General features: G+C 36.1%; 1 protein-coding gene across 2 annotated transcripts in view; it reads right to left on the bottom strand.

Moving 5' to 3' along the window:
* Positions 1-15,825, bottom strand: part of grin2da (glutamate receptor, ionotropic, N-methyl D-aspartate 2D, a) — a 168,304-nt gene that overhangs the window by 52,115 nt on the left and 100,364 nt on the right. For both annotated transcript variants that reach the window (XR_006372695.1, XM_044138041.1), the window contains exon 7: positions 3,551-3,665. Coding sequence is in view for 1 of the 2 variants with exons in the window: in XM_044138041.1 (XP_043993976.1) it covers positions 3,551-3,665 (115 nt within the window). In the remaining variant the exon portion in view is untranslated. The remainder of the gene's footprint in view (positions 1-3,550; positions 3,666-15,825) is intronic.

Genomic DNA, 15,825 nt, shown 5'->3' with positions numbered 1-15,825 from the left:
AGCCCATTGGAAAAAAAAATATCATATGTTATACTGTATTTGATCCTAAAGAAATCTTGCAATTCATGACCTTTAAAAAAAGAGCAACATTTTGTAAAAAATATGTAAATACTTTGATTTTTTCTATGAGCTAGGTATCTAGACATTACGATTATCCCCAAAATTCTTTATTCCTTTGGGAGATTAAGGCTTGACATATTCTTTTAATTTTACTAACATGTTGTCTATGACTAAAAGAAGTAGGAGCTCCATTATGAGTCTTATGGAGAATCTGTGGGGCTAAGTATTACAGAGATGGTGAACTGACCTCAAATATTTGGAGGAACACATTTTTGAAATGGTAATGGAAGTATAGAAGAAATATATATATTTTTTCTTTGCTAAAATGCCAGTAAGAATTTTTTTTCTTGTTTTTTTTCCTTGTCTTTATTTTGAAAGACACCTTTCAAAAAAGGTGAAAGTGTGTTTGTGTTAGTCCCCAACACAAACACACTTTGTGGTAAATGAAAGTAATTCTAAAATGTAAATTTGAATAATTTTGACCTAACTGTATATGTTATTATACAAATTTTGTAACATTTGCACAATGACCACATGAAAACAGAAAAATCTTTATTTTGCAGTGAATGTAAAGTGACTACAATATTTACATTCTAGTTGCATGTTAAATAAATCAAAAGATCCATAATGTACTGTCTGAGCATGAAGAAAATGTCTTTTTCTTTGCCATATTTCTTGCTGGTATGTTTCTTTTTCTGTTTGGCTGTTTAGTTTCTTACACTGTGCTGCTGGCAGATCGCATGTTTGGATTGAAGAGTAAGGTCAGAGGTGGCACAGTGAACAAATCAAAAGCTCTAGCAGCTCTTGTACGTTACTCAGTTCTGGCTTTTAAGGAAGCTTGGAGATTTGTGCTAAAACGTTTCCCATTCTGTTTGGTTTGAACTATGATTTTTTTTTTTTTTTTTTTTTTTTTTTACAGCAGCCTGAGGACTGAGCTGCAGTAGCGTCTCTCAACCTGTGCTGCTAAAGGCAGACAAATGTAAATGAAATTGCATTTTATGACTCAGTTTATATTTGACTGGATATAGAATAGTTGGAAAATGAAAATATATATGAGGAAAAGGTCCAATTACCCTTTAAGAATAAAAGCATCAAGTTTAAAATTCTTTAAAAATGTACATATAATACTCAAATATAATGAAAAGGCGTAGAGAGGTGAGTCAAAGGTGTAACTCGGTGTTGAAACAAAAAAAAGATCAACCCATTAAAGCAACTGATGGAGTTTAGTTTTACCTTGTCTTTGAAAGAAGACTTTGTGGTGATTTGAAAGATATTTTATAGATCTTCAATGCCAGGGATCACATTATAACTGTGGAGTTTTGTGTATTTTGTTTTATTTTAGGATTGGCATGGTATGTATTTGAGAGAAATCATTAAAACATCTCACTGGGGGGCGCCGGTGAGACGTTTGCATCTACCTCAAAAATATGTAGTTGCGCCCCTGCCTGGATCCATGTGCTGAACTCATTAAACTCAGAGAGAACGATGCACTGCATCAGGTTTGAGCTGTTTCCAACTAATTTCCCACTCAGGCAAAGTGCCATACATTCACCACTAATGTCTACTGAGGCAAATTGAATGTATACAATGAACCTGTGAAGCACTTTGCTGCTTTCTCCTGGTTGGTTTTATACCCAATGCCCTTATTACCTAAATTGGATACTAAATACCTAGATTTAAATGCAGTATGCTATTTTCAAATAATAATCTCCACTTAGCTTAAAAACTGCTTGGCAAATAAAAAAGGGTCTGTATATATTTTTAAAGTATTCAGGCAGTGATAAATTGAGAGAAAAATATTGCATAAAGTGCCAGTTTTGTGACAAACAAACATTGCAGACCTCATTTTACAGTGGACCTTCTCCAGTTCATTATTAAATTATTCACCTATTTTTTTGTTTTTTCTGTGATTTTTCTGTTGAAATACCAACGTCCAATGCTATGCAGAACACTACTGACTGCAAATCAGCCAATCTATAAGTAGTATGTTATTTTCCTTGGTGTTGATTTTTTTATGCTTCGAAGACATTAGGGGCAAAAAAGACATTAGCTTCTTGTGTAATATTAGGATGGTTTCCATGTATATTGAGGCGTATTTGGTGTTTGAATTATTAAAATATGCAGTATTAAGCAGTCTTAGAGGGGGTCTCAAATGTTAAATGATTTTAGATAGGGGGCAGTTGTGGTCATTAACCCTTGAGAATACCAAGTGTCCATTGTATTTTGCCTAAGGCAAGGTATAAGAAAACTTTTGATGTATAATATTGAATCCAAAATATATGCAGCTTGATTGTCATGCAACTTCATTCAAATAATTTATTGCTTAATTTTTTTGTGTGTATGTTTGGAGGAGTGGGGATATTCTATTTTACAGAAATGTGGGTCAGAAACATTACAGTTATGTAAATTGCGGAGTATAACCCTAACACCTGACCCACAGATTCCACATAAGCCAACTGAAGAGACATTTAACTGTGTATTTAGATCACTGGTACATTTAGATCTGATGAACATGACCCGTTACTGTAATTTTTAACATTTTGCCCTAAATCTGCTCCCAGACTAGAGGCATCTGATTGCAGGCAAGTCTTTCAATTCATCCTTATTACTCAGCTTTATTAAGGCTGCACAACATGATAATGATGATGTGGATGTCTAGGATCTATGCAGGTCAGCCAAGTACCTTCTGCTAAATAGAACAAAATGTCAAAATGGGGCAGGGCCAACCACTCACTGTCACAAAATTGGAGAGCTGCTAATGTTTATCTTAGTAGTGTGTGGGCCAAAAATGATAAAACAGCAGTGTAAACCTGATAAGGAAAAAGCAGTTTGTGGGTAATGTAATGCAGGCATTGGAAAGACTCACTGCAAAGAAACCGTTAGTGAGAGATAGAAATACACCACATTCATAGTTTAGGGTTTTATGTATTTTGCACAGATCTACATGATAAGCTTCTCTCTCATGATAAATCTCTCACTCATGCTCTGATTTAATAGAAAGGTGAAAAGTAACCTCTTACCTATTTTGCAGTCTAAAACTAATGCTACACTTCACACTTGAGTCTGCCCTCACTGATAAACATATCTAGTCTTAAAGGTCAGCAGCAAATGGAGCAGAGGGAAACAAAAGCAAAGAGGCTTTTTTGTATCTTTCTGGCTGAAGGAGGACTGGGGTTTGAAAAGTTTCCATGGAGGGCAGAACTCGAATTTGGTGGTATTACTATGTAATTGTTAAACAGGCTTCTGATGGACAGTATATTGGACTGTGAGTTAGCAGTGGGTAACTAGGCTGACAAAACTAGACAAGAGCAGGAAAGGAAAGGAGGGGAAGATCTAATGAAATATGAGAGTAAAAGAAGCTGTGCAACAGCAGAAAGGTGAAAATTTACAGTGATGAGTTAGCATGTCTGATGGAGTGTGAAACTGCAGTTAGCTCATCTTGTTGCTGCATTGTGATATTTAGCAGGAATGTGCACTGTTGTGTACTGACCTCCTCCCAGCCTCTGCCGTTGGTGTAGGAAATGACATCGATCAGGGGATTGGACAGGTATCCATTGCTGTTGAAGGAATAATCTCGTCCACTGAGGGAAATGTTGGTGAAATACCTATAATGGAATGGGAGAGCAGAAAGGGAGACATGGGGCTTTATTAGGTACAATATGGAATTTATTTGGTATAATGGCATATACAAAAGCCATCACACAAAATTTTAAAAAGATCTGACTTTTAATTTGAGCACATTATTTATTCTGAAAAATTCAGATGTATTTTTTCCTCACTAAAATAATTTGTGACATACATATTGATCCTCTGCTGACTAAACTTCATGCAGATAACTTTAGTCAATAAAATAGCAGATTGCTTTTTATTATACCATTTGAGAGAACACAGAAATAGATCTTTGCTCATTCCTTTTAGAACAGTATCTTTGTTTGGAGTCCTGTCTTAGGCTTTTCTCTCTTCCAGTACACCCACGGGTTTCCAATAGTATTTACATCTAGATTTAGATCTAAGATAGCCATGAAGGAAAGATTATCTTGTGTCTGGTGAACCATTTCTGTATTAACTTGGTCAATTGTTTTTGATAAGATTTGGTTTCAAAAAATGAGCAAAAAGGCTAAAAAAAATGAGCAATTTTCACTTCACTGGTAGAGTCCATAAGGTTTTCCTCTAAAATTTCAGCATTTCAGATGTAATGAACTGCAATGTGGTTCATCATGCCATCACCAGAGAAACTGTAATTGTCCATGTTTTCTGCCTTTATTTGACACCAAATCAATCTGGCGTGTTTGTTGTCAAAGGTACAAATGTCTATATTTGTGATAGTCGGACAGAAAAGTTTTTTTTTTCTTCTTGCAATCTTTCAAAACAAATTGATGGTATAAAAATAGCATGTAATGGAAGTGAGGGAAACTTGTTGATGATGCCATTCTGCTACAAAGATTAGCCATAACCTTTTCTTAGTTTACTTGCAGAATTTTCCACGCAGAACAAGGATACTTTTTATATTTACTCACGTTTCTAAAATAAATAAACAAATAAATAAATACTAGTTTCGACAGGCATCTCGCAGAGGTGCATCACTTGGTTTAAATGATGAAAATATTATAGGGAAAAAATAAGAAAAGAGCCAAAGATATCAAAGGTTTAGGTGCAAAGATAAAACCTTCCCTGCACTTCAAGGAGACACTCTGGTGTATATAATAGGAAATTTCACTGTTGTGAAGTAGAGATCACAAGGTGAAAGAAAAAAACACAAGCAAAGGCAAGTCAGAAAGCAAGAGGTAAGATACTGAGAACTTCCAAAACATTTCTCCACCTTCAGCTGTGTGTTCGTGCAAGCTTACAGAGCAGAAAATAACAAGTCTGATCAAATCAAAGCATGCAAAAATTGCAAGAAAAATTAGGACTTAAACTTATGTTACCAAAAGGGCAAATGCAAAGAGAATATTAATCATGAACAGATAGCAGGGGAGAGAAAGCAAAGAGTTTATCTTTGATCTTTTCAGTAATAAAATCTAACATAAAATAAACCTGAAAGAAGCTAATCAAAGCAATCTAATTAAACCACCACAGAAGCTCACAAACACAGGCCAAATTAATACATTTTGTACTAAAAATACAAAAAGAAAACCTTAAGTAACCCAAAGACATGAACCTTCCTAAACTACAGAGGAAACTGAAAAACCTCACACATCAAGAAATGGTTGATTAAAGACACACTGCATGGCAGAATAATTAGACAGTCAAGTATTCCTTTTTGTAAAACTGTCTTTTCTGTAGTTTCATTGGTCCTGAGACTTTTGGCCCTGGCTCATTTCTGAAAACCCATTAAAATTCAGTGTTCATGCTACACTTATAACAAGTAATTAAATATGCAAAGCTGGTATGTTGAAATTTTGTGCACACGACTTAACACAAGTGTCAATAAGAAACAACATTCTCTGTAGCTTTCCTTTATCCATCCATCCATCCATCCATCCATCCATCCATCCATCCATCCATCCATCCATCCATCCATCCATCCATCCATCCATCCATCCATCCATCCATCTTCTTCCGCTTATCCGGGGTCGGGTCGTGGGGGTAGCAGCTTCAGAAGGGAGGCCCAGACTTCCCTCTCCCCAGCCTCTTCTTTCCTTTAAGTCTTTCCGTCCTGAACATACTACTGCAAATGTGTGGGTATTTAACTGTGAGCACATACTCATGTTCTTTTCATGTTACAGTTTCTGAGACTGATCACTGGAATCTAAGATTTGTTACAAGTAAATCTGAGTGTGATGATCAACCCCAATTAAACCCCCCAAAGTCTGAAGGACATTTCAGCTGACTTATTCTCATCACAGGAGGGTCTCTTTCTTTTCTTTTGAAAACCAGAAATCACATCACTGGTTTATCTGTAGATTATCTGTAAAATAAATGCCCACACACATTATAAAACCATAACAAGAAAAACATTGTTGTGTCTGCCATTTGCACAGTTTCTGCCCCATTTGCTTTGTGGCAAGCCTGACATAGGAAGAAGGACAGGAAGACAAAGTGTTCAGCTCAGAACTTTTTTTTTTCTACCCCGGAAGGGTTTCTTACTGATAGAAATGTCCCAGAAATATCTGTCAGCCATGATAAGAGCTTATTTCTGTGCTACCTTTATTATCTGTAAAAGCCCTGGATACAATGGGCCATTCTTTATGGAACGAAACAAGATAATGTCATTGCAGACTTCCATAAGGCCAGAGAAGTTGAAGCCGTGCTTGACTATTGTGGGAATGTCACCCCATCAGATAAATATCATGAACAGCTATTCATATTAGCTCTACTAGTGACAAAAACATATTTTATTTGACATTTTATTTTTATTTTTTCACTCATCGTGACTTTTTTTAAGACCAGTTTTGGTCACACATTTGCTTAACTTTATGAAGTAGAAGGTTCAAAGCAACTCCTAAAAAAAATAAACCTGGGGTTTCCTGCTTGTATGGTGAAGGGGTTCTGTGCTGATGGACTTAGGGTACATGGTTGAATCTGGGGTGTGTTGCATCCAAAATAATAATAATAATAATAATAATAATAATAATAATAATAATAATAATAATAATAATAATAATAATAATAATAATAATAATAATAATAATAATAATAATAATAATAATAATAATAATAACATCCCACTGTGAGGAGATTCAGTAAAAATGCATGTGTTTTGAGTTTGATATATGTTTTTTTGTCAATATAAATATCAAAAATGATAGTGAAATTGAACTTCCACTCTCGTGAAAAAAGCAAGAGGATGCATTCACTTTAATCTGAAAGGATAGGGGTGGCTGCTGGCTAAATTAATCACAGGTTGCTGTAAAATAAAATTTCACCACACCCCATAATCACAACATCCATCACACATTTGTCGGGTAAGCAAAGGAATGATAAACTATTATATCAACAGAATACCAGAATATGACTGTGTAAGTAATCATGTCAGCCTGCAGTAGCTGATGTAAATCTTCAGCCAGAACACATTCAGCACAACTGCTGCAGACACAACTACGCCCACCAGGAAAGCGCAATTCAACAAAAAGACACTGACGAATGTGATGCTGAATTAATCTTCCTCTAATTTGTGACAGTTTGTACTTCATTTCTGGAGTTTAAAAAGATGAGGCCTAAGACCTGCCGCCGTGCCCATGAGCAGCTGATGTAGACTGACATCTGAAAGCCTCTGTGGAGCTCCTCTTTTAACAGCTTCTACCTGAGAAAAAATGACTGCCTTCAGGCTCAGAGTGGCACAAGTCAAAACTGTTCTCCTCGCTTTTGCCAGCTACTGTTAGTCTGAGGATGATTTTAAGCTGCTTTCTTTCCTTTTCACCTTTTCTTTCATCTGCTTGTGCGGTCTTTATGTCTACCTAACTTCACCCTTACTATATGAAATTTTCTTAATTTTATTTTATTTTTTCCCCTTGATGCTGACAGGGGAGTACAACGCTGAAAAGCAGAGAATTAAAGGTGAAAACCATGACGAAATGTCATGAAGCAGCAGGAGGGCCAAAAACAAAAGAAAGTGACAAGCAGGAGGATCTGTTGAATAATAAACAAAAGGACAGAAAGGCTAAAAAAAGAAAGGAACACAGAGAGAAAAAATACAATCAAGAAAGTTAAAGATTTTTAGTATTCTGGATGACAAGTAGCATCAAATACACAAAAAAATTAAAAATAAAAAAAAAGCTGTCAAGCTTCCCAAGACAAATATCCAACAAAATTTCAAAATTATTAAGATACTACCGCAAAGCAGTGCATAATTATACAACTTCTGTGTCCTCAGGCATCAGTAAATGTAACTTTCTGCATATGAATCTGAAGAGGAGAAGTGACTATGAAGGAAAGAGGATCCAAAAGAATGAAGACTACCTCACAGGTAAATGTGATTCACAGTCAGAATGATATTCACAGAGCAGCAGACTTGAGATGAAGTATAATTTAATCAAAAGATTCATGACAAAGACACATGACAGCTGTGCTTCAAACAACAAAAGAATGATTCCCTGTGGAATTAATATGACTTTTTCCCTAATACAGTGATAAAGAACATGAGGCCAGAAATGTATGTCAGGAGATTTTGAACAGATGAAAACCTAAGTAAAAGTACAAGGCAGAGAAAACAAGTCAATAATTGAAAGGCAGTGACTCAGGGGTACAACTGTGGTTCATTATTTCTTATTTCTCTATTTCTCCATTTGTTCAGCCAGTTAAGCCATAAAAAAGACCTTTGGAATAAATCAAGCTCACTTAGGGCTACAAAATGTTGAAATTGGTAAGACAACAACCTAAAACAACCTAAAACTATCTACTGAATGAGTGATCTACAAATACCTTGACTAAAGAGCCCCTTGTAATATTATATTCTGTGGCATTAAATGTATGCTGAGTCTCTGTGTCTACCCTCAGTGTGGTTCATAAACCATCACTTGGTGACAGAAGAGTTACCTTCAGCTTGCTGCTTTTCTATTGGCCTACTGTCAGCTCTGCTTTGCTTGCTCTAACCAATCATGCCGAAGGCCATCTCCTGTTGAGCCGCTATCACTGCAGATGCTTTGGATTGCAAAATAAAAGTTAAAAGCCTGTTATGCAAGCATTCAGTTATCGGAGTACTTTTGGTGAAAATAAAGTATCTAGAACAATCTGCACAGTCAGCTATTTCTAATGACCAATTAAAAGCAGAAGGCAGCAATCATCTTCTGAAATCTTTACATGAACAAATATTCAATGGCACTTCTGAAAATATTACAAATGTAAATCACATATTTATAGAACCATTACCCAAATATAATGGATAAATGGTAACTTTTGCAGTAAAGAAAAATTGTGTGGCTTCATCACAGTATGTCACACATAAAATGTCACAACATACATAATAAGATTTTTCCAGGCAGAAGGATGATCAAAACAGTCCCATGTTATATGCCTGTCTGTGTGATTTACAGTGTGGAATAATGGTTTGGACTTCTGCCTGAACATAAACCAATAATGGCAACCATGTATGAAGTTGAACGTTTTTCCTTCAGTGGAAACATTCTGCCTCTTTGCTGCCTGTTACACAAAAGCTTTCTTTGTAACCATGGCAACCGCTTCAGAAGTAAGAAGAAAAGAAAGCAAACAAAGAGAGAGATGAAGCTTTAAAACAGAGAAAAGATAAAAACAACAAGCAGGAAAGACTGCTGTGTAAGGCAGAATGATCAAGAGCCATTTCTTGCTTCACTTAATTTATGTACAAGATTTTGTTGAATTTTTCATTGTGCAGTGTTTTGCGCAACAATTATTGTTTTTTGCTATTTAATCAAAATGGACTTTAACATTACTGAATAATGTTACTGAAAGAAACGGAAACTGAAAAAAAGAACATTTCTTAAATCAGGTAACAACTCACAGATGGTTAGTGTAAAGTGTTCAGTAGATGGCCCTTGGTACCTTAAAAATGTTTTCAGAAACAACTAAAACTGTGAAAGAATCAATTGGTAAAAGGAGAAGAAGTTAGCAATGAACCAAAATAAACCAAAACAATATGCACAGGGTTTTCCTGTAAGTATCCTTGGTACGGGTATCCTGAGGGACTTCACAGCTTTAGAACAGCTGTGATTTCATCACTGTAAGAACTGTCATTACTTTTGGTGTCAAAACTGAATGGTGAACAACATCTTCAAAGTGCCATTGAAAGCTATAGGCAGATGAATTATACTGAGGATTCCATAGCTTGTGGTAATGTTTAGCTGTGACTTGTGTTTTGAGAGAAAGAGGATTACTCAAATGTAATATTCAGACGGATATTGGCTTTGTCAACAGCTTTTAGTGTAAAGTGAAATGACAAAGTATATCCTCCTGGTGAGACGGCTTGCATATCTGCTTTGTTTGATGGTCTGGCTTAGTCCACCATGCCGGATTAAAAAAAAAAACATTAGTTTTGCAGCAGGTCTATTTTTTTGCTAATACAAAGGGTCCAATTCTTTGTTTGTTTCTGCTGTAAAGGGTTTAATGTTAAAATAACAGTAACATACTCATAATGATGTTGTTTATTTCATAATATAATTTAGATTGCAGCTGATCATAATGTTCCCAGAACACGTTGTAAATCTACAGAAACATAATAGAAACAGATTATACAGTACAGAACTGTTGATAATAGGTTTTCTGTGCAAATGCCCAGCACCACACTGTTAATTGCTTCAATGCTAAACAAAACTAGTGCGAATACTAATATGCATAATGCATTTCTGCTTATGTGATGCTATCCAGCATTTGCAGCAAATTACTACATCAGTGTTACACCCCCATTAACATCTCTTTATGCATCACATGTACTTGCTTAAGCTTTTAAAACAGACATTTTTACCTTCTCTTTCCCTTGCTACACCTTTCCTCTTTTACCACTGATATTTCTCTCACCAATGTTCTCCCAGTGAAAAATATGATTCGTAGTTCATCGTATTTCATGATCGAACTGCTGTGGGGCCAAGTCCCATCCTGGGGAACGCTCTAATATTGTGGAGACTAATGCTTGTATTTTATGCAATTGTACACATAGGCTCAGCATATAAAGGGAAGAACAAGGCCTATGCATGAATCACACCATAAAAATGAAAGGTTTGTGTCCATGAAAACCACAGCAGGGGACAGTTTTACAGAGAGGTAAAGACAAACATTGACTCAGATTCTCCAGATGTACACAAGCACGACACACAGTCTGCTATGTATCATTTAACAGGGTTCAATTGCATTCCTTAAAACTTACAAGTCATCAGATGCGTCAGTTATTTCACTCAAAATAAATTAAATAAAGAGTAATGTTTACACAACTTGTCAGTCACCTGTCTCACATTGCCTCATCTCTCCCTACAAATGTTGTGTCCTCATTAAGGGTGCATTGCTTCTCCATTCAAAGTCTTAACCAAGTGAACTCATCGAACATGTACATACATGTCTGTTGATGCAAATTCTAAAAGTGCTACTGATACTATTAGAAATGCCTGGCCACCATCTGGAGGTTAGAACTATGGCAGACTGCACCTATGTTAGCTAATTGTCATGCTAAATAGCTGCAATTATTCTGTTTGCAAATCTTGCTTAATTTAGGATCATTTGTTTTGTCCCACTTCCAGTAGAAGACTGTACCAGTCTGCTTTTTTAAAAGCAGACTGGTACAGTCTGCATGTGTATCTATGGATACACATGCACCATAGATTTCATCAATCAGACAGATGAATTATGTAATGCAAAATACATATTGAGACAAAGACAGATGGTTTTGTGCATGGCAGTTAAAAGAAACTTAATTACTGATTCAGATTTTTTTAAAGCATAATCTTTTCATCTATCACTTGCAGAACAGAAACTCTTAAATTACATCAGTCTAAATCGGTAGCTGTCATGAATGCAGTGAACTTTAACCTCTTAACTGTCACCACCAAAGTGCTTATATAATAGTCAATGGGTTCATGAGGACAGTGCTGTTGTTATGATAGAGAAGGGGTTTGAAAACACTGTACATTATTGAATATTAGACTATTGTCCCTGTACATTTGGTAAACAGCTGTTCCAATGTTTCCATGTACAATATACATCTATAAAATAACCTTTTTTTTCCAAAATATTGTCTATTTGGGGAAAATATGTTTTTGATCATACAAGTTTCACAGCTTCCAACAGTCATATTGGGAGGTTCAGCAAAAATGGTTGTTGGTATCAAGGCCCAGTATCCACTTCCAGGTCATATGTATGGATCTTCAATCATTTAACAAGTGTCACTTGTGGACAGAAGTGGGAGAGGAAGCCATGTATAAATGAGAAACAGAAGGATGACTGATGGAGGGCAAACCTAAGATTTCAAGGGTTTGCAGTCACGTAGGATGCAGTACAACTGGTGTGTGAAACACGAGTTTGTGTCGATAACATGTGATTTCTGAAATAATGATGAATGAATGGCTCAAGAGCTCATGAGAGCCAAGCACTGACAGTGTGAGACAATGAAATAAAATCAATAATGTCTAAGGTGCACAGTACAGGATTGGAGTCGTCACACGGGAAAGAGGAGTTGTGGAAAGGAAACAGCACTCAACAAATCTAATGGGGAGGACACAGAGCAAGCCAGGAGACCAAAATATTAAAAATGAGATGTGTGAAAGAAATATGTGTGAAGGAGAATAATTGCTTCATGCTTTGGAATCTAGAATATGACATTATTTATGAGGCTAGAGTTTTGATTTCTCAAAGGCAAAGGTTTTAAGAAAAAAAGGAGAGTACCATCCAACAAAATATTCATTTTAGCAAGACATTGTTTATCTCTTTTCCACTTATTTTTTTTTTTTTTTTTTTACATTTATCTTGCTGATGTGCTTAAATATTTTTTTTACACTTGGCCTTGTCCTTAGGTCTTACTTTTGTTAACCTGTTTTTTTGCCTTAATGATAAAAAACAAATAATTGTTCTTTTGTTCTTTGTAAGTGAACTGAGGCTTTCATTTTTACTTTGCAGAACATGTATTCCATTTAAACAGAAAACCGAATTATCAAGACTCAACTAGAAGCATTTAATTGTGAATAAACTAAATTGATTTTCATGTAATTATGTTAATCAGTTTCTAGAATTCTGTTATAAAAACATGTAATTCCAAATGATGGTATTCAGACTCATTATTTCTGTGCAATTAATGAAAATAAGCTACATAAAAAACTGTGTTCGCTTAGAAATTTTATTTTCTATTTCCATCTTCTAACCCTGTGTTTTGGGGGGTTGTCAAGACGATGTGCAAAGCTCAACATTACATGTGTTTGCTAATGCCTGCCATGGCTAAGGCTCAACGGAAACAAAGCTTCAGAGCCTGAGCTTGTTTGACTAGAGAAGAGTACCAGCAGGGAGACACACAAATAAGATGGTTAAGAGACAGAATAAGAAGAAATATGTGCCAATTTTAAGGGATCCTGGTGGTTAGACGTTGGTGCTCTGTGCTTTAACGTGGTGTTTGTTAGAATCCATGATGAAGACAAAAATCTAACCAGTTTAGCCAGTCTCCCTCTCAAGGAGACTGGCTAAGGTGACACAGAACTCCTAGTTCAATAGGTTTAATCTGTGCAGTTATGCAATAGGTTTTAAAATACTGAACAGTATTACAAACGTCTAACAGGCAAGGTAAGTTTATTCATGTAGTGTCATTCATACACAAGGCAATTCAAAGTACAGAGATTGAGAAGAAAAAGAGTAACCATCCAAGGAGAGCATAACTATGGGAGAAAAAACAAAGGATAGAGCAAGTGGAAGACAAAGACAGAAAGCCTACAGGATAAGAAGAAAGGAAAGAAAACTCAAAGTTAAGAGAGAATGAGAAATACAGACAGAAAAGAAAAAGTAATGGAGAGACAGAGTGAGCAAACAGTCAAATAACAAGGCAGACAAAGGTGGAAAAGAAGTGAGTGGCAGGAACTGGTGTAATAGTTGAGGGAGAGGAGCAGCTATTTAAACATCAAATAGCGTAGGAAAGAATTTAAAGTGCCTTTTACATTCCCATTTTCATGATTATACACAGAAATGGCAGTTCTTATGTTAGACTCCTGCACAAACCAGCAACCACACATTCACCCCAGCATTTCACTTCCATCATCATACTGCCTTTATTACCACTGATGGGACAAGTCGCAGCTACGATATCAGGGGAGTGTCTTCATGTGACGGAGTGCATCTGCGTGCGCTCCACAAAGCCGACGGCTCCCATGGTGGTGGCAGAGGAAGTCACAGAGCCAGAGGAGATCCGCTCATACCTACTGACAACAAGTAATTTACCATGAAGCAAATGTGACAAGTTAACTGCATATCAGCAGCACCTATTCTGTGTTTTTTTACCTGCGGGGATCAGGTGAACATTTGCAAGCTCCCACACTGATTAAATAAGGTTTCATGTAATGCGATTGTTTTCCGGCTTCTTGTGGAGAACGTGACTTCTTGTTGGCCTTTCACCACAGGGAGGTGAGTGCTAGCTGCAAGCTAAGTTGGTCATCTGATTTTATGATATGCTCATACTTCATAAAAGTAAAACATGTCAAGTGAGAAAAAGAAAAAAAAAAGTGTTATGCTGTGAACTGTCTGAAATGCAGTTTTTTAGATTTAGGTTGGTTTGGAAAGCTTTTTCCCCTTAGTATGTGAAACCATTATTTATTGACTTGAAATTTTAAGTGTGACAAAAGAGCAAAAACAAGTAGAGAAGATGTGATGGTGTAAAATTTGTTGTTGAATTAAGTGTGAATAAGAACATTTTGGGAATCATTTGTTTAGCTAACATCAAAGTACCTTTATGCTTAGAGGATTGGAAAGAAACAGGTGAAGCTGCTTAACAGAGATAGTTCACAGTGTCTTTTTCCCATCCTGTGCCCAGGGTGTCATTGGTAGAGAACTTCTGAGTTACTTAAAGGCTGGTGACAGCGTCCACTACTTCCAATACTGCACTGGATTTTAAGTTGCATGTGTACTACAGCATCAGGACAACAGTTTCACAGCAGTCCCATCACTGCAGTAGGTGAATGGAGGTTGCAACGCCAGAAGTACAATCAGTTGGATTCAGACACGTTGCAGTTTCTAATTTGTGAGTGAATGTACTATATATGTACACGAAGCTGCAAATAATCAATCTTGTGATCCAACGGATGGGAATTATAATTTTAGAGTTGCTTACACAAACAATTCCAGACAGGAAGTCAGAAAGCAGAGTTGATAAGACGACAATGAGGGAACACAGAACCTTCTCAGAAAGATGAACCAGAGAACTGGAACAGGAAATAAATGAACTGAAAACAGCTTAGTGAGAGACCAGAAGATGGACATAATTTAGGAAATACTAAGCCATGGAACAGAAAGTAGAAGCTGAATGAAAACAAATATAGAATTCATGTTACAAAGCAATCAGCAGAACATATCTTAATAGAGAAATGATTTGAAAGACAAACCAAAAAGGTGATAAAGAAACTAAGAAACAGAAATATTAGGAAATCATAAGGTAGATATAATATTGTAAACAAAAGGAAGCGAGCTAAATAAAAATAGAATTAAAAGGTATCAAAGACTGAAGATTTCACTTATAGGAAGTGATGTGATAGCTCTCATACATCATCTAAGGTTATGCCTGTCTTTATAAAACCACCTTAAACCTACAAAGACAAAATATTCAAAATTATAATATGCAGCTGTTAAATTAAATACTCTGCAGATATTATGCACCATTGCATGTTTGTGGCAAACACATTTTCCAACTTTCCTGTTTATCTTTTCTTTACTTCTGTCTATGCTGCACCTTATCTCCTTCTCATTTTCCTACAGTGTGTTCCCATCCCCTGTCCTCTCTTCCTGCTTGCCAGCAGACCCTGTGCTTCCAAATCCAATTATCCTGTTTGAATCCAAGATGATGCATCAGAAGTCTTTGGGACCACTTTTTCAAGAGGAGATAGGATAGGAGAGAAAGATGGACAAGGAAAAAGAGTCGACATGATCACATTGTGACGTTTCCAAGTCACAATGTGATTGGGCAGTATTAAAAGGAGTAAGGCAGAAAAAAAGAGTAAACAATGAGTGAGATAGAGGAACTTTATATTGTGTAAAAACATTCCACTTTGCAGAATAAATTCCTACTATAGAGAGGAAGAAGACTATCATGGCTAATGTGTGCTCTCTTAGGGTGATATCATCAAATCTTCTTCCAATTTCATCTCATCCACTGGGAATTTATTGATGGAAAAAGATGAC

Source organism: Gambusia affinis, linkage group LG14 (assembly GCF_019740435.1).
Source record: "Gambusia affinis linkage group LG14, SWU_Gaff_1.0, whole genome shotgun sequence".
Classification (NCBI taxonomy): Eukaryota; Metazoa; Chordata; class Actinopteri; order Cyprinodontiformes; family Poeciliidae; genus Gambusia; species Gambusia affinis.
This window is presented reverse-complemented; position numbering and strand designations above follow the sequence as displayed.